Raw genomic sequence first — 25,268 nt, forward strand, 5'->3', positions numbered from 1 at the left:
TGAATACGTTTCGACTCGTGTAAAAATGAATTAGATCGAACCAAACTCAAAAATTTACGAAGTCATAACGATTCATCATCGGCACCATGCACGGAAACTGCCCTTTCTTTATGGTGGTCTTAGTTACGTACGCCTTGTAAAATATTCCTTTCTAATGTGTACAAATAACCTTACTACTATCAATTATATTTATATCTAAACATGTGGTTTTAATTCTTAAATTTTTTTTTATTATTTGTTTAATTTTGTAATTGATATTAGTGGAACTTTTTCTTTCTAACCCGTTAACATCCGTTTTTTTTATTGTAGCCAAATATTATTAAATCCGGTATTTCACATGTAAGAAATTAGCAAGTTGAATTGACAACAAGACCCTTTGTAAAATGTGACAAATTTGATGAGATTTTTCGACGAAAAGCTTTTTTTTTTCTAAAAGAGAGGGGAGCTTGTGGGGAAACGGACCAGCATCCATTGCCTTTCATAGGCCACCAAGTGGCTCCAACCCAACTCCTCCAGCAAATTCAGCCTCATTTCGTACAGTTCCTTCTTCGGAGGCTCATTCTCGCTCTGAATCATTTCCTCCAACACCTGAAACCACCCATCAAACATTTACACACCCAGAAAACATGTTTAGCTTCAGATGATTTTTACCAAATCAGAGATTCTACACATGCTTTCCTTGTAGGGGGAGAAAGAAGAACCTTCAGCGCGATCCCGAGGCGTGACAGCCGTTTCTCGCGTAGGACACTGAGTTTACCGAAAACATGTTTAGCTTCAGATGATTTTTACCAAATCAGAGATTCTACACATGCTTTCCTTGTAGGGGGAGAAAGAAGAACCTTCAGCGCGATCCCGAGGCGTGACAGCCGTTTCTCGCGTAGGACACTGAGTTTACCGAACTTGGACGATTTCACATCGACCCATTTCATCAGTTCTTTGAAGTTCTCTTCGAATAGATCTTTCCGGCCGCCGCTTTCTTCTTCTTCTTCCTTTTCCGCCTTGAGTATCCAAATTGATATTGTTAATGAGATGCCAAAAACATTTCATAACATGACTCCATAAACACCAGAACATATTCTTGTGAGAATGAACAGAGCAACTATAATCGATACGGAGGAAATACATCGGTGTCTTTTACCTTCAGATTCTCGATGGCCACCATAGCTAACCCTTTCTGGTACAATGCCTCTGCCAGCTGATCATGGGTCATCTCCCTCTTCTTCTTTAAGTTCTGATTTCAAAAATAACATCATGTATAAATCAGATTCGCGAATCTTGAAAACCATATACAATGCACAGACACTGAGACAAACTTTCGGAGGTCAAATGCTATACATAAACAGGATCAAAGTGAAAGAACTTTGTAAACAAAAGACTGCAAACACCTCAGCTTCCTCATCATCTGGATCGTTTTTTAGCAGCAAGAATCTTGCCAACTCATCCGTGTCGATACTATCTATCACTTCGTTTGCTGCATCTATAACCTGAAAAAAGAGACTTATCATATCCATGCCCATTTCCAGATCACCTTCCACTGAACAGATCATTAAATGTGATTTCTAAAGAACAAGAAATTCTTATATTGCATGCTCCTCCTAATTATACCTCTTCATGGTGATTGATTTTGTCCTCAGCATCAGATCGAGAAAGCAGACCTTCCAATATCTTAGCGAGCAATGGAGTATACTTTGGGTATTCAGACTGCCAAAGGAACAGCTTATGCACATCGGTTTACAGCATATTGTTCTACTAACAAGATCTCTCTAAGATTTCCTCTGTTAGAAAATGGTATAAACATGTTTTCATGAGAAGAAAGAAAAGCATTTGAACTGGAAGAATATATGACCTTAAGACAACCACACAGCTTTTTCCATTCTGAACGCTCTTTTCTTGTTTTAGGCTTCCGAGAAACTCGATCTTTGTGTCGCGAATCTGATTACAAAGATTCATCATTATCAAGAAAAGATAGTCGAAAAGAAATTATTCAGATATTCACCAATAAGTTCTGGATTTAATTATCTAAAAGTATATCCAGAATCGAAGAAAGGCATGGAACCAAATTTTTGCCCATACCTCTTCCTCCATGCGCTCCGGTACAGATTTAGTGCTAGTTGGAGCAGAAGATTTCCCTTTTTCTTCCTCAGTCTATCAAACAAAGTGTCATATATTTAACAAAAGAGATTACTTTCACTTGCAAACCAGGTAGAAAAGACGGAGGAAAGGAAAGATAGTGTTATTAGAAACCTTGTTTGGTGGAACAACATAGGATATCTGATAAGAAACGGGATTATCTTTCGGATTTTTCCCTTCTTTATCATCAAATGATAATTTCCCATATGAGATATCTCCCAGCAACACAGATCCTTGAGGAGCATTCTGCAGGTACAGTTAAACAGTAAATCGATAGGCAGTCAGAGAGAAACAGATACCACAGAATCAATTACGTCAGCAATCAATCTATGTTCAAAACCTTGGGCAGCTTATCCTTCATGGGTTGGCTCACATAAAACGCTTCCTTTTTCCTGCAACAAAATAAAAGTAAGAGATGCATGTTTAGGGAACTGAGTGTCGTATATCAATAAGAATATTTAAGGAGGATATGTAAACAGAAAGAATACCCAGGAATTAAAACAGATGATTTGAAGGCACCATTTCCCGTGACACACCCGTCTGGTTCAGAATAGAAGTTCAGCCGAATGGCCTCCTGCAACGCCAAGAGAGAAAGAGTCAAGCCTTCTTTCCACACATTTAAACACCCTTCTCTAAGCATAACCGGCCAGTGAATTCCAAATGAAGAAAAATGGACCTCTTTCTTGGGCTAAGAAGAAATCTTCAGACAAAAACAATATCATAGGTGCTATGTGCCTAACTCACATCGACGTGAAAAGGGTATCCACCTATTGGACCATCTTAAGGTAAATGTATGCATATCTAACAATTTCAAGAAAAAAAGAAAAGAGACGAAAAAGTCAATTAGGCAGTAACATTTCCAGCACAGTTCGATGAAACATTACCCCAATCCATGATTTCTAAAGTGCAAAAAGACAAACATCCGACCTGGTTCAGCAATACTTCCGCTCAATTCTGCAGCAAATAAGTGATTAGAGATGAGAAGAATTCGGTTAAACAAAACAAGCTGCTTCAACTTTTCCAGCAACTGCACATTTTCATGCCTGGCGAAAACAGGTCGAATAAGAAGAGACCGTAAGATACACAAAGTTGAACCATCAGCTTAATGCACTATGGAAAGACTAAGATCAGATTTCTACTCTGTCTTGACTTTGGTTTTTTAATGGCTGCTTCACAACGACCATTAAATCAAAACCAATAACACGACGAACCAAAGCTGAAGCCAAAGACAACATCGATCCAAAAACTCAAGAGAACTTTCCGGGCAGTTTTCTGACCAAACTCATTCAGAAGATAATTACTGCCTGGAGTCAGTTTGACATGACCCTACACCTCAAAATAGAAAGAAAGTCCATGCATCCAAAAGATTGGCTGGTTCTATCAGAGATGTAGCACAAACCTCAGATACAGCTGCAGAATATATTCTCCCTTGGGAAGTTTTGTAGCCTCCGGGTAAACATCACCCGTTGCATATACACGCTGGATGTAAGTAGGGGCAGCATGTGAGATTAAAAAGAAGGTATTAACCCGACCACACACGAAAAGAAAAGTGATTCTATACAGAATGCAGCATAAAAAAAATGAAATCATTAATTTTGTGCAACACGGCATCTTTTTAGTTGACAATGTGAAACAGAATTTACAAGCCTCGATAGACCAGTAGTATCCATCCTTTCTAGCTGGCAGTTGAAAGGGTACCTTGTTCGCATCAGAGATCATATAAAACTGGGATTCAATTTTGTTGTCATATACGCGATTATTCAACAAGGGTATATGCGGTTTCACTTCAGCTCTATCTTCCAATTTGAACTTGTAACTGCACAAACAATAGGATGAGGTGTTCTCTAACAACTGAGAAAGAGATAGACGAGAAACAAAAGCAGAAAAAGCAGATGCATAACCCACGTTAATGTCAATGCTAATATCTGTTTGCCTGATGGTAGTCTGTCACGGCTGGTTGATAGAGTCGTGAGTGTTGTATCAACAGGTCGATATGGAACTCGTATCTACGGTATGAACAAAACACCATGCATAAGAAAAATTGTGAACAAATAAAGCAAGTGAGATATAAGCAAAAAATCTTTAAGAGGCAAGCTGTGCCTTGTTAAGAACAGCTGTGGGAACAAGCTTTTCAGAAGCTAGAAGTGCTTCAGCTTCAATTTTAACCGGTGCTTCACTTCCATCGAGTATCAGCTCTTCTTTGTCAACATCAATGCCATGGAATGCAATCTGCAATAACCACACACAAGTCCCTTCAACTCATTTGTACTAAGATCACAAGATACTCAACCTAATGACCAAATGCTAATTGAATATAAAATCCTCCCTTTACCACAATAATGCCAAAATATCAAAACTCATGCTTACAAATTTTATCCTGGAATGACCCCCAGTAATTGTTCCATAGGACATGAGTAGGAGGAAAGAAAGGCTGCAACAAAACTAATGTCTAGAAAAGGAAATATTGGGGAAGGAGGAAACAGAGATAATCTCCTTCAGAAGTAAGAACAAGCATCATACACAACAACTAAAAGGGTTTCAAAGCATCTACAGCGAAATAATAACAAAAGGAAATTATACAAACTGACGTAAAGATTGCTGAATGATTCAATGCAGCCCAAGCATAGATAAATAAATAAATACAAGTGCATGCAATCCTCAGTAGTCAAAGACAAGGACTGAACTCAAATGGATTAAGATATCCAGTTCCTACCTCAAAATCAACAATAGTTGGTTCGTGACTTCCTTGGTTACCAGACCAGAATGGAGCTATTGCTAATTCCATGGTTTGACCACCAACCACAGGAAATGAAAAGCTTTTAGCAGATGGAGATGAGAACGTCGCAACGTTCTCCCACTTGATAGGCCTTTGCAGTGGACATAGCTGCAAGTTAAGCAGAAGTCAGAACCAGCAGCATTTCAAATTATTTTAAACCTTAAACATGCCTTACCTGAAGCGTTTCAATGAAAAACTGCCGAGTGGTATCAAACCAAGAAGTTCTTATTGTAGCCTCAACCCATGTCGCACCACGCGGCACCTCTACATACCTTCGTTCAATGTGGCCTAGAGCTGCAATTATTGAAGGAAATATCAACAAAAAGCAAGATTTGCATTTCAAGCCCGTATAATGTTTATCTTCATACACAACAATAAGACTACAAAAGATAACCTGCGATGAATGACATTTGCGGGAATGAAATCACCGGAGGTTGATTTGTCACCGTAATGGGCTTTATTATGGTGACAGGGATTCTGAAAACTGGGCCGCGATCTGGCGTTTTGCAATCAACCCCATACACTTCAAAGTAATGCACACCATTGCTGAGATTTGTAGGATCAACAACCACGCTGAAAAGAGATAGTTCATAAAAATTATTAACAAACATGACTACAAAGAAAGAAACTAATAAACAGAGGATAACAAAATACATAGAAACAGAAATAGAAATCACTAACTTGAAGCTGCGGCCATTATGAGTGAGCAGGAGATACTTGGGAACTCTTACAACTCCTTCATCTGTAGAGGCCAACTCGATACATTCCTCAAATGGGACAATGTCCTTTAAATTACTGGCGCCTTCGTGGAATTTTGGTTCAACTTTTATTGTCCACTATCAATGTCAAAACAAAGCTTGTTTCAGAATGTCAACACAGCACAAAACTGCTGTATGCAAGTTATCTGGGAGGAGAACGAGTCTGAGCAGAGGAATTATGAATCCAAGACAAATCTAGAAATTCGATACTCTGAGCAGTAGAAATAAAAGAACAGTAGTGGGATGAAAAAGAGCAATGATATTAAATAGGATGCAAACTAGTAAGCCTAGTGTGAATTTGGAAAGACGAGTGCATACTTCAGGGTCTAATGTTTCCCGTAACATAGAAATAACTCACCTCAGTAGATTGTCTGCAATCAGTAGCCTCCCGCAGGTAGATCCCTCGTGATGTGGGGGCTGCAGATAACAGGTTAACAATCTTCAAGAGTATATGTTTATTAAAAAAGAACCCTCAAAACTATGATGGAATCGGAACATCCAATTTCATTGTTATCAGCCTAATGAGAAACGTCGATAGCTAGATTTCAGCAAACTTGAGTATAAAATTTTTCTGCATTGAGATCTTCAGAAATCTTAAAATGGTGCAGAAAGTCATTTTTTCTTCTTGATGGTACATGAAATTTTCCATTTAGTATCTATTGCATAGAGTATACTTACATGTTTTTCCAGCGAGATTGACCTTGATCTGATAGAAAACAGATGGACACTCCTGAAATTGTTTCAAGTATTCGTATGCCCTGTAACGAGATAAGCAGCAAAACTAAATACAGAAACTATACCGCTGAACTCAACAACCTCAAAAGATACGGAAAAAAAAAAACTCCACGGGATGGGATTTTACTTGTCAACTTGTATAAGTCCCTGTCCAGTGGATAGTTTGTCTTCAGGTAGATCACCTACAGATTCAGATGAATTCTCAATGGCCCTCCGCACACTGTATGGACTAACTTGAATGCCTTGAGCCTGCAAAAGCATCATAAGACTTTTAACTGAATGAAAAGTGTTCACCGAAAAGAAATGCGAGATAAAAAGAACATGCCAGACAAAACATCTAGGCAAAAAAAATGTTGGAGCAGAAACCTTTAAACCACTGAGAAGTAATGCAATTGCTCCACAAGCAGAAGGAGATGCCATTGATGTTCCACTCCCACACATTCGTCTTTGAAGTGTCCATGTAGGAACAGGAGCAACAGCTGTGCCAGGTGCACTTATGCTGACACCAAGATCTCCATCAGAGGTAGGTCCCCGACTGGACCTACAACACAAATTGACATGTATTTTAATGCTTGTTAAACCCTAAAACTAAGAAAACGATCGAACTGCAAGGAGAAAGGGGGAAAAATACCAAGTGGCCACTAGCCCCTCACAGGGAGGTTCCACCACCATATGGGCGCCAGCGGCCATTGCAGGAGAAACATATGCACCAACACCGATGATACTGGAAGTTGTTCCACCAGGAGAACCAACTGTCGTCAATGCTGGACCATAGTTGCCAACAGCATTTACAAATACAAGGCGTTGCTTGTTCACAGCCTAATACAGAATTCCAATACATGCAATATGAATACGACATAATGCACATGCGAGGTTAAGAGTTGACAAACAAATACGAGGGTTCCGCGATGATACTTCAGTAACAAGATCAACAAAGCGTCCGTAGTCCGGAAGCAGGGATGACTCCCCATAACTCATGTTGACAAGATCACATTTATGCTGTACAAGATTAAAACAAAAACGTCAACATACAAAAGTAGATGCATGATAGAAAAACCACACATTTCTGCCCAGAAATAGAAAAACCAAGCAGCGGTACCACAGATAGTTATGGCATTGAACAGCATCAAAGTGGTAGGAAATAACTTTCAAGCATTATTAATCAATCACCTCGGTTATCTACTTTCAGATATACAAATAATTACCTCTAAAGCTGCTATCAATGCCCGTGTCAAGCCAGTTCCAGTCTCCATTGAATCTAAGCGTGAGTCTCCAATTTTGCAAGATATTATCTGTGCACCAGGTGCCACTCCATTCAGCAAGTGCTCCTAACAAGGTAGACAGAAGATGAGTTAATTGACCGCGAAAAATTATCGATACAAATCAATTAAGATGGTGTTGCGTCAGCACCCCAGGGTGGTTGGCAGTAGCTATTCCAGCAACATGGGTACCATGAAAATGACTATCTGTTACAATGCTTAGTGTGTTTCCCTCGTCGTACACGTTGGCAACAAAGGAGCATGCATCTAATCGGCTAAACATACCATACTTCCGCTCAATTCTGCAGCAAATAAATGATTAGAGAAGAGAAGAATTCGGTGAACAAAGATTCTACTACATGTAAAAGTCTGGAACTTTGAAAAGAAACCATTGTTACAGAACACATACCGGTAGTTAGTCAGTGGGGTGAAATCTGCTAGTTTCCCCCAATCGTGATCCTCTTCAAGAGTTTGGGTATCAACAGCAACCCTCCATACTTCACCATCATGCCATACAACAGCATCGATAACAGGTCCTTTGTCGTCATAGTTCTACAAAGAAACACAATGAATTTTACAACAGAGATTCGAGAAAACAGCACACAAGTAGTCGGAACAAACAATAAGTGATGATAGTAATTGCACTCACATCAGCTTGTTCCTTCAAAAAATCCACCCTGCTTTCCAGGTCTTCACGGATCTTCTTTAGTTTTGCATCTTCCACCTTGCTATGCTTCTGGAATAATGAAAAGCATAAAATTCATAAAACCAATTTAACAGCTACGGTTACATCATAATATCTAGGCTGAAAACACAAAAAAGAAAACAGCATTTCCAAAGCACCTGATCAAATTCGTAAAGATTCTTTACCGCCTTCGCAATTTCTTCCTGATTCTTCTCATCCCACTTCTTCCTTCTCTCTTTCTGCACGCCAACAAAAAACAGAAGGAAGGAAGTAAAATCTAATATAAGGTTGTACGAGGAGTGCAAATGAGTCCAACATACAGTCAATGATACCTTCAAACGAGAAGTCAAGTCGGATGCGAATAGCTCGTAAATCAACTTGCAACCAACACGCCATTCTCCAGAAGGGTTTTTCCATGAAGAGTTTACAGTCAAAAGCGCCCCTATAACAAGTCATTTAATCAGAAGCAATTCCAGGCATAAGACAAGGAAAATTCAAGCAATCCAAAAAAATAATCAGATCATCAACCTGATGCCCCATGAATCCGACCATTTCCATCGGCTTTCACCACTGTGGATGTATCTATATCCCCACTTCCGGTGCTGAATGGGGAAAAGTGCCATTGAACCAGTATCACGTTAAAGTAACCAAGAACACCAGATGAAAAATTAGAAGTAAACGGTATATGTACCAGTCTATAACGTCTAAAACCTTCGGCTTTCCATCAGATGTAACTTGCAAGCCCGCAGCAGCTGGATCAACGCGAGAATCTGATAACACAAAGTTCCGTTGATCAGTAACTACAATCCTTATCCGACAGAACCCAAGTCGAAGACTTAGTTCTCGAGCACAAAAAAACCGAACCAGAGAAACTTGTTCACTACAAAACAATCACCCATTCAGTAGGGTACACGAACATCGAAATTGACTGAAACAACAACAGCGAAGGAAGTACCGAAGATAGCGATGACGACGCCACGGCCGTCGTACTCGGGATGAGCTTGGAGGAAGCGATCGACGCCGATTTCTTTCTTCGGCATGAGAGAAGCCAGGAACGTCGACTCGTTCAGTCTGAAATTAGAGACAGGAGCATTCTCCCCACCGCCGCGAGACGACGTCAATGTGTCGGAGAAAGAACAAGACATGGCCCTGAACCCAATCCTCTCCCTTCGGAATCTCGGACAGCTTCCAAGAGATTTGGGTCTGCGAGGGAACAGAGAAGAAAACAAAGTTAAACGATGACGACGGCGCAGCCCGCGAACCGACGGAGAAACCCGCGAACACGAGTGCACTTTGAAGAAAGCGGGGTGCCGTACAGATGCATCGGTTGGTTTTTTTATTTGCTTGAGGGTAATTCGGTAATTCCAATCTTTCGAAGGCTCCGACGTGATTCCGTTCATGTACGGACAGGATTTAGTGGGGCCCACAAGAAGATATTTGGAAATTGCATATCTATTAAAACTGTCAAAGGAAATTGCACAAAGGCCTTGACTGAATTTTTTTTTCCAGTTTTTAGAGATTTAAAAAATCAAAAAAAACTTTAATTAAGATTTTTTAATTTTATTTTTCCTAAAAATACGGTAAATCATTTTTTAAAGAAAGTTACAGAAAAGTCAAAAACCAATTTTACGGATTTATTAGTAAACATTTTATTTTTATCATAAAATAATTATATAATTTATTCTTAAAAAAAAACCATCAGTTGATAAGATTATCAAATCTCGAGGGAGAATATTTGATTCTAATCGACGAACCGTTGAATACCTTTCGACTCGCTTAAAAATGAATTAGACCGAACCGAACTCAAAATATTTGAACCCGTAACGATTCATCATCGTCACCATGGACTGATTTTGCCCTTTCTTTATGGTGGTCTTAATTATGTGCGCCTAATAAAGTATTTATTTCTAATTGTGTATTATATATGCATAAAAATAATCTTACTAATATCAATTAGATTTATATCTAAACATGTGATTTCAATTCTTAATATTTTTTATTATTTGTTTAATTTTGCAATTGATATTAGTGGAACTTCTATTTCTAACCAGCTAACATCCCATTGTTGTAGCCAAAATATATTATTAAATGCCAGTATTTCACATGTAGGAGTATAAAACGAGTTGCGGATCGTGAACCGACTCGTGAGTCGGTCCATATTTTTCTGAATTGGGTTCAAATATTTGAGTCCAGAAAAAACCGGACCAAACGAGCCAATCCATTACGAACCAGGCGTCCGCTCGTCAGCCGGACTGACTCGCGAGCAAAAAAAATAATTTAATTTTAATACTTTTATATATTTTAAAATATTTTATATACAAATTATATTTTTTTATTACATATTAAATTTATTTTTGTTTAAAATTTTATTTTTATATACAAATTATATTTTTTATTATATTTTAAATATTTTTTAAATATAAAATTAGTTTAAAATATTTTTAGTATTAAAATTTTATTTTTAAAAATTATATATTTGATTTGCGTACCGACTCGTTTAGCTCGCAGACTAAGACGATATGGACTGAGATTGGACTGATATATTTATGGTTCGCTAAAAAACGGATCAGACCGGACTGGACTATAAATTTTTCAGATCGAAACAAACCGGGCTAGGCTGAACCGACCCGAGCCATTTTACACCCTTGTTCGCATGTAAGAAAATAGCAAGTTGAATTCACAACAAACCTTTTTTTTCCTGTAGAAATTGACACTATCATTAACCGTAATGTACTTCTAAATCATTTAGATTGACTCGACCGGCTTCCTAAAAAAAATCATATTAAATATATAGTTCGATAATCAGATTAAATCAGATAATTTTTTTCACACTTTTTAATAAAATATAAAAAAATCATATATATACCAATGTTTAATTAAGGGCGTAATAGGGAATTATCAAACATCTACCTAGATGATTCTAATATCCCACCAATAGTCTTTCTCGTATCATCGAGAATCCGGATAACGTAATATAAAATCTCAAACAAAAAGAAAACTGACAATAAAATTGGACCAGAACATGAGGACTTAATGTAAGGATCACACATGTCCAAACAGACCACGAAAAGAAACCCTAGGAAGTCACAAAATTATGTGTTTTGCAGAAGATCACGGATCTTTCTACAAGAAAACCCTTTATTTATTTTTTTAAATCTAAAATGTGACAAATTTGATGAAATTTCCCGACGAAAAGCTTTTTTTCTAAAAGAGAGGGGAGCTTGTGGGGAAACGGACCAGCATCCATTGCCTTTCATAGGCCACCAAGTGGCTCCAACCCAACTCCTCCAGCAAATTCAGCCTCATTTCGTACAGCTTCTTCTTCGGAAGCTCATTCTCGCTCTGAATCATTTCCTCCAACACCTGAAACCACCCACCAAACATTTACACACCCAGAGACCATGTTTAGCTTCAGATGATTTTTACCACATCAGAGAGTGTACATATGCTTTCCATGTAGGGGGAGAAAGAAGTACCTTCAGCGCGATCCCGAGGCGTGACAGCCGTTTCTCGCGTAGGACACTGAGTTTACCGAACTTGGACGATTTCACATCGACCCATTTCATCAGTTCTTTGAAGTTCTCTTCGAATAGATCTTTCCGGCCGCCGCTTTCTTCTTCTTCTTCTTCCTTTTCCGCCTTGAGTATCCAAATCGATATTGTTAATGAGATGCCAAAAACATTTCATCATATGACTCCATAAACACCAGAACATATTCTTGTGAGAATGAACAGAGAAACTATAATCGATATAGAGGAAATACATCGGTGTCCTTTACCTTCAGATTCTCGATGGCCACCATAGCTAACCCTTTCTGGTACAACGCCTCTGCCAGCTGATCACGGGTCATCTCCATCTTCTTCTTTATGTTCTGATTTCAAAAATAACATCGTGTATAAATCAGATTCGCGAATCTTGAAAAACCATATACAACATATAGACACTGAGACACACTTTCGAAGGTCAAATGCTATACATAAACAGGATCAAAGTGAAAGAACTTTGTAAACAAAAACTGCAAACACCTCAGCTTCCTCATCATCTGGATCGTTATTGAGAGGCAAAAATCTTGCCAACTCATCCCTGTCGATACTGTCTATCACTTCGTTTGCTGCATCTATAACCTGAAAAGAGAGACTATCAGCTTCCATGCCCATTTCCAGATCACCTATCATTTAATGCGATTTCTAAAGAACAAGAAATTCTTATATTGCTTGCTCCTCCTAATTATACCTTTTCATGGTGATTGATTTTGTCCTCAGCATCAGATCGAGAAAGCAGACCTTCCAAGATCTTAGCGAGCAATGGAGTATACTTTGGGTATTCAGACTGCCAAAGGAACAGATTATGCACATCAGTTTACAGCATATTGGACTAATAACAAGAGCATATTGCACATCGGTTTATGCACATCGGTTAGAAAATGGTATAAACATGTTTTCATGAGAAGAAAGAAAAGCATTTGAACTGGAAGAATATATAACCTTAAGACAATCACACAGCTTTTTCCATTCTGAACGCTCTTCCTCAGTTCCTTGTTTTAGGCTTCCGAGAAACTTGATCTTTGTGTCACGAATCTGATTACAAAGATTCATCATCATCAAGAAAAGAGAGTCGAAAAGAAATTATTGAGATATTCACCAATAAGTTCTGGATTCAATTATCTAAAAGTATATCGAGAATCGAAGAAAGGCATGGAACCAAATTTTTGCCCATACCTCTTCCTCCATGCGCTCCGATACAGATTTAGTGCTAGTTGGAGCAGAAGATTTCCCTTGTTCTTCCTCAGTCTATCAAACAAAGTGTCATATATTTAACAAAAGAGACTACTTTCACTTGCAAACCAGGTAGAAAAGACGGGAGGAAAGGAAAGATAGTGTTATTAGAAACCTTGTTTGGTGGAACAACATAAGATATCTGATAAGAAACAGGATTATCTTTCGGATTTTTCCCTTCTTTATCATCAAATGATAATTTCCCATGTGAGATATCTCCCAGCAACACAGATCCTTGAGGCGCATTCTGCAGGTACAGTTAAACAGTAAATCGATAGGCAGTCAGAGAGAAACAAATACCACAGAATCAATTACGTCAGCAATCAATCTATGTTGAAAACCTTGGGCAGCTTATCCGTCATCGGTTGGCTCACATAAAACGCTTCCTTTTTCCTGCAATATAATAAAAGTAAGAGATGCATGTTTAGGGAACTGAGTGTCATATATCAAATAAGAAAATTTAAGGAGGTAATCAAAACAGAAAGAATACCCAGGAATTAAAACAGATGATTTAAATGCACCATTTCCCATGACACAACCGTCTGGTTCTGAATAGAAGTTCAGCCGAATAACCTCCTGCAATGCCAAAAGAAAAAGGGTGGAAAGGAGGAAACGAGAAATGGAGAGAAGATCTCAAAGGTTTACATCAAGAATGAATAGAGCCGAGCCTTCTTCTCAGACATTTAAACACCTGCTTTATAAGCATAACAGGTCAGTAAATTCCTAAAGAAGGAAAAATCTTCAGACAAAACCATATGATAGGCGCTGTGCCTAAACTCTATTCTTCAAGCGCAAGATGTTAAATGCATAAGAGAAGAGACAAAACATAAACATTAAAAATGATCCAAGGTTTGTCCCCAACCTGGTTCAGCACACATACTCTCCTCCTAAAGACTATATTTTCGATACAAAGTAAAATTTAATTCACAATCTCACCTTTTCTGCCAAATTTCTTTCGATAAACAAAACAAGTTGCTTCAACTTTTCCAGCAACTGCACATTTTCATGCCTGGTGAAAGCAGTTAAAATAAGAAGAGACGGTGAGGTACAAACAAAATTAAACCATCAGCTTGATGCAGCACTATGTGCGAACTAAGATTATAACTTGTAGCTTGTCTTGACCTCTGTTTTCTTTTTAATTGCAGCTTCACAGCAGCCATAAAAAACAATATCATGACGAACCCAATACTGAAGCCAAAGACAATATCGATCCAAAAACTAAAGCTAATTTTTACGGGCATGTCGCTGACAAGTCTCATTCAGAAGATAGGTACTGCCTGGAGTTAGTATGACACAAACTCTACTCTCCAAAAATAAAAAGCAAGTCCATGGATCCAAAAGATTGGTTGGTTCTATCAGAGATGTAGCACAAACCGCAGATATAGCTGCAGAATATATTCTCCCTTAGGAAGTATTGTAGCCTCTGGATAAACATCACCCATTGCATATACACGCTGGAAGCAAGTCAGGTAGCATGTCAGAAAAAAAAAACACAAAAAGCATAAATCTGGCCACACAAGAAAAAAAAAAGGAAAATGTTTCTATACGGATCAGAATGCAGCATAATACTATGAAATCATTTTGTGAAACACGGCAGCTTTTTAGTTGACAATGTATATTGTGAAAGAGAATTTACAAGCCGGTATAGACCAGTACCATCAGCCTTTTTAGCTGGCAGTTGAAAGGGTACCTTGTTTGCATCAGAGATCATATAAAACTGGGATTCAAATTTGTTGTCATATATACGATTATTCAACAATGGTACGTACGGCTTCACTTCAGCTCCATCTTCCAATTTGAACTTGTAACTGCACAAACAATAGGATGAGTGCTGTTCTATAAACAACTGAAGAGATAGACAAGAAACTAAAGCAGAAAAAGCAGATGCATAACCCACGTTAATGTCAATGCTAATATCTGGTTGCCTGACGGTAGTCTGTCACGGCTGGTTGATAGAGTCTTGAGCTTTGTATCAACAGGTCGATATGGAACTCGTATCTACAGTATGAACAAAACACCATGCATAAGAAAAATTGTGAACAAATAAAGCAAATGAGATATAAGAAAAAATCTTTAAGAGGCAAGCTGTGCCTTGTTAAGAACAGCCGTGGGAACAAGCTTTTCAGAAGCTAGAAGCGCTTCAGCTTCAATTTTAATCGGTGCTTCACTTCCATCGAGTATCAGCTCTTCTTTATCAACATCAATGCCATGGAATGCAATCTGTAAGAACCACACACAAGTCCCTTCAACTCATTTGGACCAAGATCACAAGATACTCAACAGAATGACCAAATGCTAATTGAATATAAAATCCTCCCTTTACCACACTAATGCCAAAACATCAAAACTCATGCAAAACCTTACAATTTTTAGCCTGAAATGCAGCCCAAGAATAAATAAATAAATAAACACAAGTGCATGCAATCCATAGTCAAAGACAATGATTGAACTCAAATGGATTAAGATATCCAGTTCCTACCTCAAAATCAACAATAGTTGGTTCGTGACTTCCTAGGCCACTAGACCAGAATTGAGCTACTGCTAATTCCATGGTTTGACCACCAACCACAGGAAATGAAAAGCTTTTAGCAGATGGAGATGAGAACGTCGCAACGTTCTCCCACTTTATAGGCCTTTGCAGTGGACATAGCTGAAAATTGAACATAAGTTATTAGAACCAGCAGCATTTAAATTTATTTTAAACCTTAAACATGCATTACCTGAAGTGTGTCAATGAAAAATCGCCGAGTGGTATCAAACCCAGAAGTTCTTATCGTAGCCTCAACCCATGTTGCTCCATGTGGGACCTCTATGTATCTTCGTTCAATGTGGCCTAGAGGTGCAAATTATTGAAGAAGGAAATATCAACAAAAAGAAAGACTTGCATTCCAAGCCCTAATGATGTCTATTTTTCATATACAAGATCAAGTCTATAAAAGACAACCTGCGATGAATGACATTTGCGGAAATGAAATCACCGGAGGTTGTTTTGTCACCATGTTGGGCTTTATTATGGTAACAGGGATTCTGAAAACTGGGCCACGCTCTGGCGTTTTGCAATCAATCCCATACACTTCAAAGTAATGCACACCATTGCTGAGATTTGTAGGATCAACAACCACGCTGAAAAGAGAGTGCATAAAAATTATTAATAAACACAACTACAAAGAAAGAGACAAGTAGACAGAGAATAAAAAAGTACAAAGAAATAGAAAACACTAACTTGAAGCTGCGCCCATTATGAGTGAGCAGGAGATACTCAGGAACTCTTACAACTCCTTCATCTGTAGAGGCCAACTTAATACATTCCTCAAATGGGACAATGTCCTTTAAATTACTGGCGCCTTCGTGGAATTTTGGTTCAACTTGTACCGTCCACTAACAATGTCACAACAATGCTTGTTTCAGAATGTAAACAAAGCACAAAACTGCTATACGCAAATCATCTGGGAGGCGAACGAGTTTAAGCAGAGGAATTTTTTAATCTAATACATATATGGAAAATTTGGGACTCTGGGCATCAGAGATAAAAGAACAGTAGCATGTTGAAAAAAGAGTAATTATATTAAGCAGAATGCAACCTAGTGAGCCTAGCATGCATTTGAAAAGACGACTCTCATACGTCAGAGTCTAATGGTTCCTGTAATGTAGAAATAACTCACCTCAGTAGATTGTCTGCAATCAGTAGCCTCCCGCAGGTAGACCCCTCGTGCTGTGGGAGCTGCAGATAGCGGGTTAACAATCTTCAAGAGTATGTTTTATTGACAAAAAAACCCTCGAAATTATGATGGAATTAGAACATCAAATTTCTCGGTTATATATCTAGTGAGAAACGTTGATAGCTAGATTTCAGCAAGTTTGAGTATAAGATGTTTCTGCATTGAGATTTTCAGAAATCTAAAAATGGTGCAGAGGTTCTATTTTCCTTCTTGATCGAACATGAAAGACAGCAGAGTACACTTACTTGTTTTTCCAGAGAGATTGACCTTGATTTGATAGAAGACAGACGGACAGTCCTGAAATTCTTTTAAGTATTCGTATGCCCTGTAATGAGAGAAACATTAGGACAAAATATAGAAACTAAACAATTGAAATCAATAATCTCAGAAGGTAGGGGAAGAAACTCCACAGGATAGAATTTTACTTGTCAACTTGTATAAGACCCTGTCCAGTGGTTAGTTTGTCTTCAGGTAGATCACCTACAGATTCAGATGAATTCTCAATGGCCCTCCTCACACTGTAAGGGCTCACTTGAATGCCTTGAGCCTGCAAAAACACAAACGATTTTCAAGTGCGTGGAAAGAGTTCATAGAAAAGAAAGGCAAGACAAAAAGAACAAACCAGACAAAACTTCAAGGCAAAAAAGAAATGTCGGAACAGATACCTTTAAAGCACTGAGAAGTAATGCAATTGCTCCACAAGCACAGGGAGATGCCATTGATGTTCCATTCATAAGCATTCGTCTTTGCAGTGTCCATGTAGGAACAGGAGCAACTGCCCCACCAGGTGCACTTATGCTTACACCAAGATCCCCATCAGAGGTTGGTCCCCGACTTGACCTACAACACAAATTGACATGTACTTTGATGCTTGACATGTACTTTAATGCTTGTTAAAACCCTAAACTAAGAAACAGATCAAACTGAAAGGAAGGAGAAAAGGGTAAAAATACCAAGTGTATTCTAGCCCCTCACAGGGAGGTTCCACCACTGAATGGGCACCAGCAGCCATTGCAGGAGACACATATGCACCAACACCGATGATACTGGAAGTTGTTCCACCGGGTGCACCAACTGTCGTCAATGCTGGACCACTGTTGCCAGCACTACTTACAAATATAAGGCGTTGCTTGTTCACAGCCTAACACAGAATTCCAAAACATGCAATATGAATATAACATAATGCACATGCGATGTTAAGAGTTGAAACAATTATGAGGATTTCGGAGATGATACTTCAGTAACAAGATCAACAAAGCGTCCGTAGCCCGGAAGTAGTGACGGCTCTCCATAACTCATGTTGACAAGATCACATTTATGCTGTACAAGATTAAAACAAAAAAGTCAACATACAAAAGTAGATACAAGATAGAAAGAAACAAACATTTCTGCCTAGAAACAGAAAAAACAAGCATCAAAATGGTAGGAAATAACTTTGAAGTGTTATTAATCAATCACCTCGGTTATTGATAATTACTTTCAGATATACTAATAGTTACCTCCAAAGCCGCTATCAAGGCCCGTGTCAAGCCAGTTCCAGTCTCCATTGAACCTAAGCGTGAGTCTCCAATTTTGCAAGATATTATCTGCGCACCAGGTGCCACTCCATTCAACAAGTGCTCCTAACAAGGTAGACACAGAAAATGAGTCAACTGACAGCAAAAAATTGCCGATATGAATCAATTAAGATGTGTTGTTTCAGCACCTCAGGGTGGTAGGCAGTAGCTATTCCAGCAACATGAGTACCATGCGGAGAACTATCCGTTACAATGCTTAGTGTGTTCCCCTCATCGTATACGTTGGCAACAAAGGAGCATGCATCCAATCGACTAAACATACCATACTTCCGCTCAATTCTGCAGCAAATAAATGATTACAGATGGCAAGATTTCGGTGGACAAATATTCTACTGCATCTCAAAGTCCAGAACTTTGAATGAGAAATGCCTTGTTACGGGAACACATACCGATAGTTAGTTAATGGGGTGAAATCAGCTAGTTTTCCACAATTTGGATCCTCTTCAAGACTTTGGGTGTCGAGAGCAACCCTCCATACTTCACCATCATGCCATACTACAGCATCAATAACAGGTCCTTTGTCGTCATAATTCTACACAAAAAAAAAGAAACATATACAAATTTTATAACACAGATTCGAGAAAACAGCACACAAGTCAAAACAAACAGTGATCAATGATAGTATTTGCACTCACATCGGCTTGTTTCTTCAAAAAATCAACCTTGCTTTGCAGGTCTTCACGGATCTTCTTTAGTTTTACATCTTCCACTTTGCTGTGCTTCTGGAATCATGAATAGCATAAATTTCATAAAACAAATTTAATAGCTATGGTTACATCATAATATCTAGGCAGAAAACAACAAAAAAAAAAAGAATCAGCATTTCCTAAGCACCTGATCAAATTCGTAAAGATTCTTCACAGCCTTGGCAATTTCTTCCTGATTTTTCTCTTCCCATTTCTTCCTTCTCTCTTTCTGCGCACGCCAACAAAAACAGAATGTAGTCAGTAAAATCTAATATAAGGTTGTACGAGGAGTTCAAATGATTCCAGCATACAGTCATTGGTACATTCGAACGAGAAGTTAAAGGAGTTCAAATGATTCCAGCATACAGACAATGGTACCTTCAAACGAGAAGTTAAGTCGGATGTGAATAGCTCGTAAACCAACTTGCAACCAACACGCCATTCTCCAGAAGGGTTTTTCCACGAAGAGTTTACAGTCAAAAGCGCCCCTATAACAAGTCATTTAATCAGAAGCAATTCCAGGCATAAGACAAGGAAAATTCAAGCAATCCAAAAAATAATCAGATCATCAACCTGATGCCCCATGAATCCGACCATTTCCATCGGCTTTCACCACTGTGGATGTATCTATATCCCCACTTCCGGTACTGAATGGGGAAAAGTGTCATTGAGCCAGTATCACATTAAAGTAACCAAGAACACCAGATGAAAAAATTAGAAGTAAACGGTATATATACCAGTCTATAACGTCTAAAATCTTCGGCTTTCCATCAGATGTAACTTGCAAGCCAGCAGCAGCTGGATCTACACCAGAATCTGATAACACAAAGTTTCATTGATCAGTAACTACAATCTGACAGAACGTTTTAGTTCTGAATCACAAAAAAACCGAACCAGAGAACCGGGTTCGCTACAAAACAATCACCCTTCACAAAACCGTACAAAACCAAAATCGAATTTCACTTAAACAACAACAGCGAGAAACAAACGGAAGTACCGAAGATAGCGATGATGACGCCGCGGCCGTCGTACTCGGGATGAGCTTGGAGGAAGCGATCGACGCCGATTTCTTTCTTCGGCATGAGAGAGGCCAGGAAGGGCGACTCGTTCAGTCTGAAATTAGCGAGAGGAGCATTCTCCCCGCCGCCGCCGACGACAGAACCGCCGCGAGACGCCGTCAATGTGTCGGAGGAAGAACAAGGCATGGCCCTGAACCCAATCCTCTTCCTTCGGAATCTCCGAGAGCTTCCAAGAGATTTGCGTCTGCGAGGGAACAGAGAAGAAGCGAGTGTATCAAAGTCCAACGATGACGACGGAGAAGCCCACGAACACAAGGGCACTTTGAAGAAAGCGGTGCCGTACAGAACCATCTATGGGTTTTTTATATGCTTGAGGATATTTTGGTAATTTCAGATTCAAGGCTCCGTCAATGGCGGATCCGTGGCGCTGTTGGATCGGATGATGAGACGGTGGAGACTGGCAGGTGGGCTCGAGAGTGCATGCGAATTTACGATTCTGCCCTGTCCCTGACGTGCTTTCGTCCATATACGGATCAGGATTCGGTGGGACCCACGAGAAGATTTTCGCAAATCACACGATTTTATTACAATATGACCACAACCATTGCATAATAGTTGATCAGAAAACATGTTGACTGGTCAGTCCGTGACCTAACACGAGTTCAGAATGAACCGATCGAACCACCAACTGTATGATCGACATAAGTCCGCCCCCGGTTGAAATACATTTTGAACCCATAATTATTTCTGTGATGTTATCCAAATTTGCATGCATGACTCGTGAACTGATTCGTGTGTGTATATATAAATATCATTTTGGTCAGGTTATCGATTCCGAGAAAATATTTGGTCTGTCAACCGATTTGTGTGACTTTTGAGTTATATAACTCTAAGTTCAAAGTTTCATATTTTTTTATTCATTTTAAAAAATAAATCAGACTAAATCCAGTTCAAAATATATAAATTCGGGATTTAACATGTTCAATTTTACAAATTTAAGAATTAATAGATACCTCTATAAATTTAAGAATTAATATTATTCCAAAATATAAATTCAGAAATTTTTAGGATTTTTTCTTTTTTTTATTCATTTAAAAAATAAATCGGACTAAATCGAGTTCAAAATATACAAACCCGCGTGACGTGACAATTTAGATCGAACCGGTTCGATCCGCTCGTTAGAAGGGAAATTGCCCTCATGGTCTGCGCCTTGCAAAGTACTCGTTTCTTGATGTTTATTATATTTCCCTAAATAATTTTAGGGCTATCATTAGATTTATATCCCAGCATGTGTCTTTAAGTTTTAATATTTTTTAATTGTCGATTTTAATTTTGCAAGTGATGTGAGTGGAAATTCTTTTTCTAACGAGTTAACATCCGTTCCAAATATTATTAAATTTGGTACTTCACGTGTAATAAATATCAAATATGAATAAAGAGATACACGTAATCCCGGTCAATTGTGGTGAGGTGTTGATCGCAAATTCAAAGCATATGCATCATCTTTACAAATGTCGAAATTCAGACATACATGAATATAAAATAAAAATGGATAAGAGACCGAATAATTAAAAAAAAATGGGGGAATCTTGATGGGAGGAGGCATGAACCCAAAATTAGGGGGGGCCATTTCGGGTTTCGATTCGATTTTCGGTTCGGTTATTTCGGGTTCGGTTATTTCGATTATAAAAAAATCATACCCAAACGGTTATATAGATTTAATCGGTTCGGTTCAGTTCGGTTTCGGTTCGGTTCGGCTCGGTTTTTGCATAATAAAATTATAACCAAACGGTTATATTTTTCGGTTTATTCGGTTCGGTTTTAGATCGGTTCGGTTATGATATATTTAAAAAAAAAATTATTAATCCTACATAAATTTCAAAATATCTATTTAAATAAATGCACAAAATGATTAATCATGTAAAATAAAATTATAAAAAAATCTAAAAACTTCAATAATTAGGATAAAAATTAAAAACATTATATTTTATGGTTTATTGGTTAAAATATATAAGGTTAAAAGTGAAGTATAAAAAAATAATACTAATAATAATGAGGATAAAAATTAAAATATTAAAAAAACTCAATAACCGTTCGGTTAACCGCGGTTATTCGGTTATTAACCGAACCGAATCCGAACGGTTATTCAATTTCCTCAACCGTTCGGTTATTAAGCAAATAACCGAACCGAACTGAACCGTTCTTATTCGATTATGTTCGGTTATTCGGTTAGGAACAATTAATATTGAAGGCGCTTCACGAGTGTGAGAGACCCCACACCGCCGACGAGACAAAATGTTGCATCGGAGCAGTCGAAGGTACGATAGACTTGGCCGTGCCGGTGGTCGGCCGGAATCTCGTTCTCCAGGCAACTCAAACCACATGGTGGTGATCGGCAAGCAAGAGGCATCAACAACGGAAAGTAGTGTCGTGCCACCAGGTGCTCTGCTCGTACATGTTCTATTATTGTCATTCACGAAAAAAAGTCCGAGTCTATGAAACTGTCCTAATTGTCCCGGAAAACAAATCGAAAATCAAACGTGGCATGGTCATCTGCTTGTTGACACGTCTGCATGGAGTCTAAAGCCTTTTTATTTATATTTAATATATCAAATTCATTTCTTCACAAATCTCTATTGAATTACGTATTTTAATTTTCTAAATAGGATGAAAATGATGGGGTTCTTGTTGCTCTCAAGCAGATCCATGGCTGCCGAGTTGACCGGCGACACCTTCGACAGGAAAAACTCCGATACGGAGCTATTACGTCCGATCTCTCGATACTAAAATCAAAGATGTTCGGGGTGTCAATAGATTTTTTTCGACACCTGCAATGTTCCAAACAATTTCAGAAATTTACACTAAATCCAATTATAAGTAGATACAGAGAAAATAATAGATCCAAACAATTTCAGAAACGGAGTTACAGAAAAAAAACATTGGATTAAAGAGGCACTATGGGAGAAATCGAACGCAAAATAAACAGTTTGAGGAATCTGATTAAAGTCTTCATGAATTGGGATGTGAATCTACGAATCTTTTCTGAGAGAAACAGAGGTTCTTAGGGTTTTAATCGCTGCATATCCCGAGCTAGCCATGACGGTGGATCAATACGTTCCTCATTCAACAAACGCGGCTACAAAGAAGGAGACTAGAATAACAAAATACATGGAGATAGAAAACACCAAGTTCCCATTATGAGTGAGGAGGAGATACTCACGAACTCCTCCATCTGTACATTCCTCGACGATGTCCTTTACATTCATCTTTACAAATACATAATAAAAAAAAATGGAAATTACAGGCCAAAAAAATAGGGGGTGGGGAATATTATTACAGGCCAAACCACTTCTCAATGAGGTTTTCCACTCACTTGAGTACTGTCCGCTAGACTCATGGATTTCAATTTATACTCAAACTTGGTGCCCTTCTTCCACAGAAAATTCTTTTCTTAAAAGCTTTGTCCTGATATTTTGGTGCGCATAATATAATAGATACGCGCACATACATTATTATAGTTATGAAAATAATAATTATATTGGTTACCAACCTTGGGACAAAAATTTCAAATGACAACACCTTTTAACCATTTTATATAATCTCTCTGTAAAAAAACATGTAAAATTTACAGTTTCACCAGCAAACATGTGAGTTTCGAACTGCTGACCACCGAAGGCTCCGCCCTTCTCCTAACCGCCGCCGGATAACCACTGTCCACAGCAAATCTCAGGCGGCGGAGTCTGGGAAAGTCTAAAGGCCGAGACTTTCTGGTCAGAGGATGAAAATTTTTCAGACATTCATCAAACGGGTTTTAGATTTGCCTGAAAATCTCAGGATCTGACACCACAACAGAAACAGACCGATGGCTAAAACCTTTCCTCCTAACAGTCCGACAAGCATCATCACGATCAGAACAAGCACATTCGTTTTGTTGTGCCCTTTTGGCGATCCATCCGGAGATTCTTCTTCTACTTCTCTATAGCTCTGCCACAATTGTGGATTCAAATCGTCATCGTCCCTCTCAGAGATTTCGCCTCCGATTCTCTCTGATTTATCATCCGAAACAATGCTCGACACTTCTGTCAATGACCCTTCTCCTCCTCCTTTCTCTTCTTCTACTTCTACTTCTTCCTCTTTCTCCTTCATCTTCATCGACTTCTTCTTCTTCATCGAACTCCTCAACTTCTTCGGCACCATTTTCTTCACGATATTCGATTTAAGCTTCGAGCTTCTACTGCGCTCGTTCTTAAACACTATATCTCGAATCGTCTGCACTTCCTGCTCCACCGGAACATTTGCCCTCTTCGAATCCACCGATGGTTCCACAGACAAATCTCTTGAATTCTTGTCCGGAATTACCCCTGATTCTTGTTCTTTCCAACAAACAGTATTCGTACACGATTCAGGAGCTCGTATTCCTTCTGTACAATCCCTTGAATCTTCGAAAGTTTCTGTAATTTCGCAAGAAATCGCTTTTTTTCCATCGATTGCAACTGTTTCTGCCTTCCCGCGTTTCCCCAGAAACATCTGGACGAAGGAATCCAGACGAATCCTCGCGCTCGGACAGAGTTTCAAGCGCGTGAACAAACGCGGCGCAGCGAACTCGAGGAAGAGGAGCGCGAGAGCCGAGAGAGTGATCCCAACCGTCAGCTTCTTCGTGCTCAAGGCGAGCACCGACACAACGAAAACCTTCACCACCGACATCAGATCCCACCCGCCGCCGGCGACAGGTGTGTTGTCTCCGGATACACGTTCCTCGACCTTACTGCTCGCGACGGCTTCTCTCTCCGCCGGCTCCTCCCGCGGCGGCGGAGGCGGAAGCGGAGGAGGAAACGAGCCCCGCCGCGTCAGAGGCGGAGGAAGGGACGATCGACGCGGCGGAGATGGAGGAGGGTCGACAGCGGAGGAGGATTGTCGGCGTTTCGAGGGGGGTTTCTTGAGGCGATCGCGGTTCTTCACGAACAGATCGATGAGTGATGTCGGGAAACCTGTCTCCACGACCAGAGATCCGCCGTGTTTGGGCGATTGCTGGAGGTCCGCTACAAACCGCGAGATCCGACCAGACTTCGCTTTCTTCCATGGAAGAGGCATGGCGTCTTACAGACGATCCCCAATCCCAAAAACTGAGACCCCCCCCCCCCCCCCCCCC

The 25,268-nt window shown here is 39.2% G+C and overlaps 2 protein-coding genes and 1 pseudogene across 2 annotated transcripts; all 3 read right to left on the reverse strand.

Annotated features, from left to right (window-relative positions):
* Window positions 1-338: 338 nt before the first annotated feature.
* On the reverse strand, window positions 339-9,585 carry LOC104812182 (annotated as a pseudogene).
* A 1,684-nt stretch (window positions 9,586-11,269) lies between these two features.
* LOC104812206 (tripeptidyl-peptidase 2-like) lies at window positions 11,270-20,566 on the reverse strand. The gene is made up of 34 exons (XM_010539247.2): window positions 20,098-20,566; window positions 19,838-19,916; window positions 19,674-19,747; window positions 19,479-19,588; window positions 19,249-19,329; window positions 19,050-19,136; window positions 18,804-18,946; window positions 18,543-18,693; window positions 18,337-18,459; window positions 18,074-18,157; window positions 17,791-17,978; window positions 17,503-17,677; window positions 17,263-17,384; window positions 17,083-17,162; window positions 16,781-16,839; window positions 16,342-16,496; window positions 16,063-16,241; window positions 15,839-15,951; window positions 15,598-15,768; window positions 15,210-15,338; window positions 15,016-15,116; window positions 14,809-14,926; window positions 14,493-14,572; window positions 14,055-14,127; window positions 13,609-13,694; window positions 13,460-13,511; window positions 13,234-13,365; window positions 13,062-13,133; window positions 12,828-12,920; window positions 12,577-12,672; window positions 12,369-12,467; window positions 12,122-12,214; window positions 11,820-11,981; window positions 11,270-11,706 (listed from the first exon to the last, which is right to left on the reverse strand). Exons 1-34 carry the CDS (start codon window positions 20,468-20,470, stop codon window positions 11,548-11,550), a joined length of 4,092 nt encoding a protein of 1,363 aa, XP_010537549.1. The 5' UTR covers window positions 20,471-20,566; the 3' UTR covers window positions 11,270-11,547.
* Window positions 20,567-23,637: 3,071 nt separating this feature from the next.
* LOC104812214 lies at window positions 23,638-25,257 on the reverse strand. The gene has a single exon (XM_010539261.2). The coding sequence runs from the start codon at window positions 25,208-25,210 to the stop codon at window positions 23,909-23,911; it is 1,302 nt and encodes a 433-aa protein (XP_010537563.1). The 5' UTR covers window positions 25,211-25,257; the 3' UTR covers window positions 23,638-23,908.
* Between the last annotated feature and the right edge of the window lie 11 nt (window positions 25,258-25,268).

The sequence above is a fragment of the Tarenaya hassleriana genome, unplaced genomic scaffold (genome assembly GCF_000463585.1).
Source record: "Tarenaya hassleriana unplaced genomic scaffold, ASM46358v1 Cleome1, whole genome shotgun sequence".
Classification (NCBI taxonomy): Eukaryota; Viridiplantae; Streptophyta; class Magnoliopsida; order Brassicales; family Cleomaceae; genus Tarenaya; species Tarenaya hassleriana.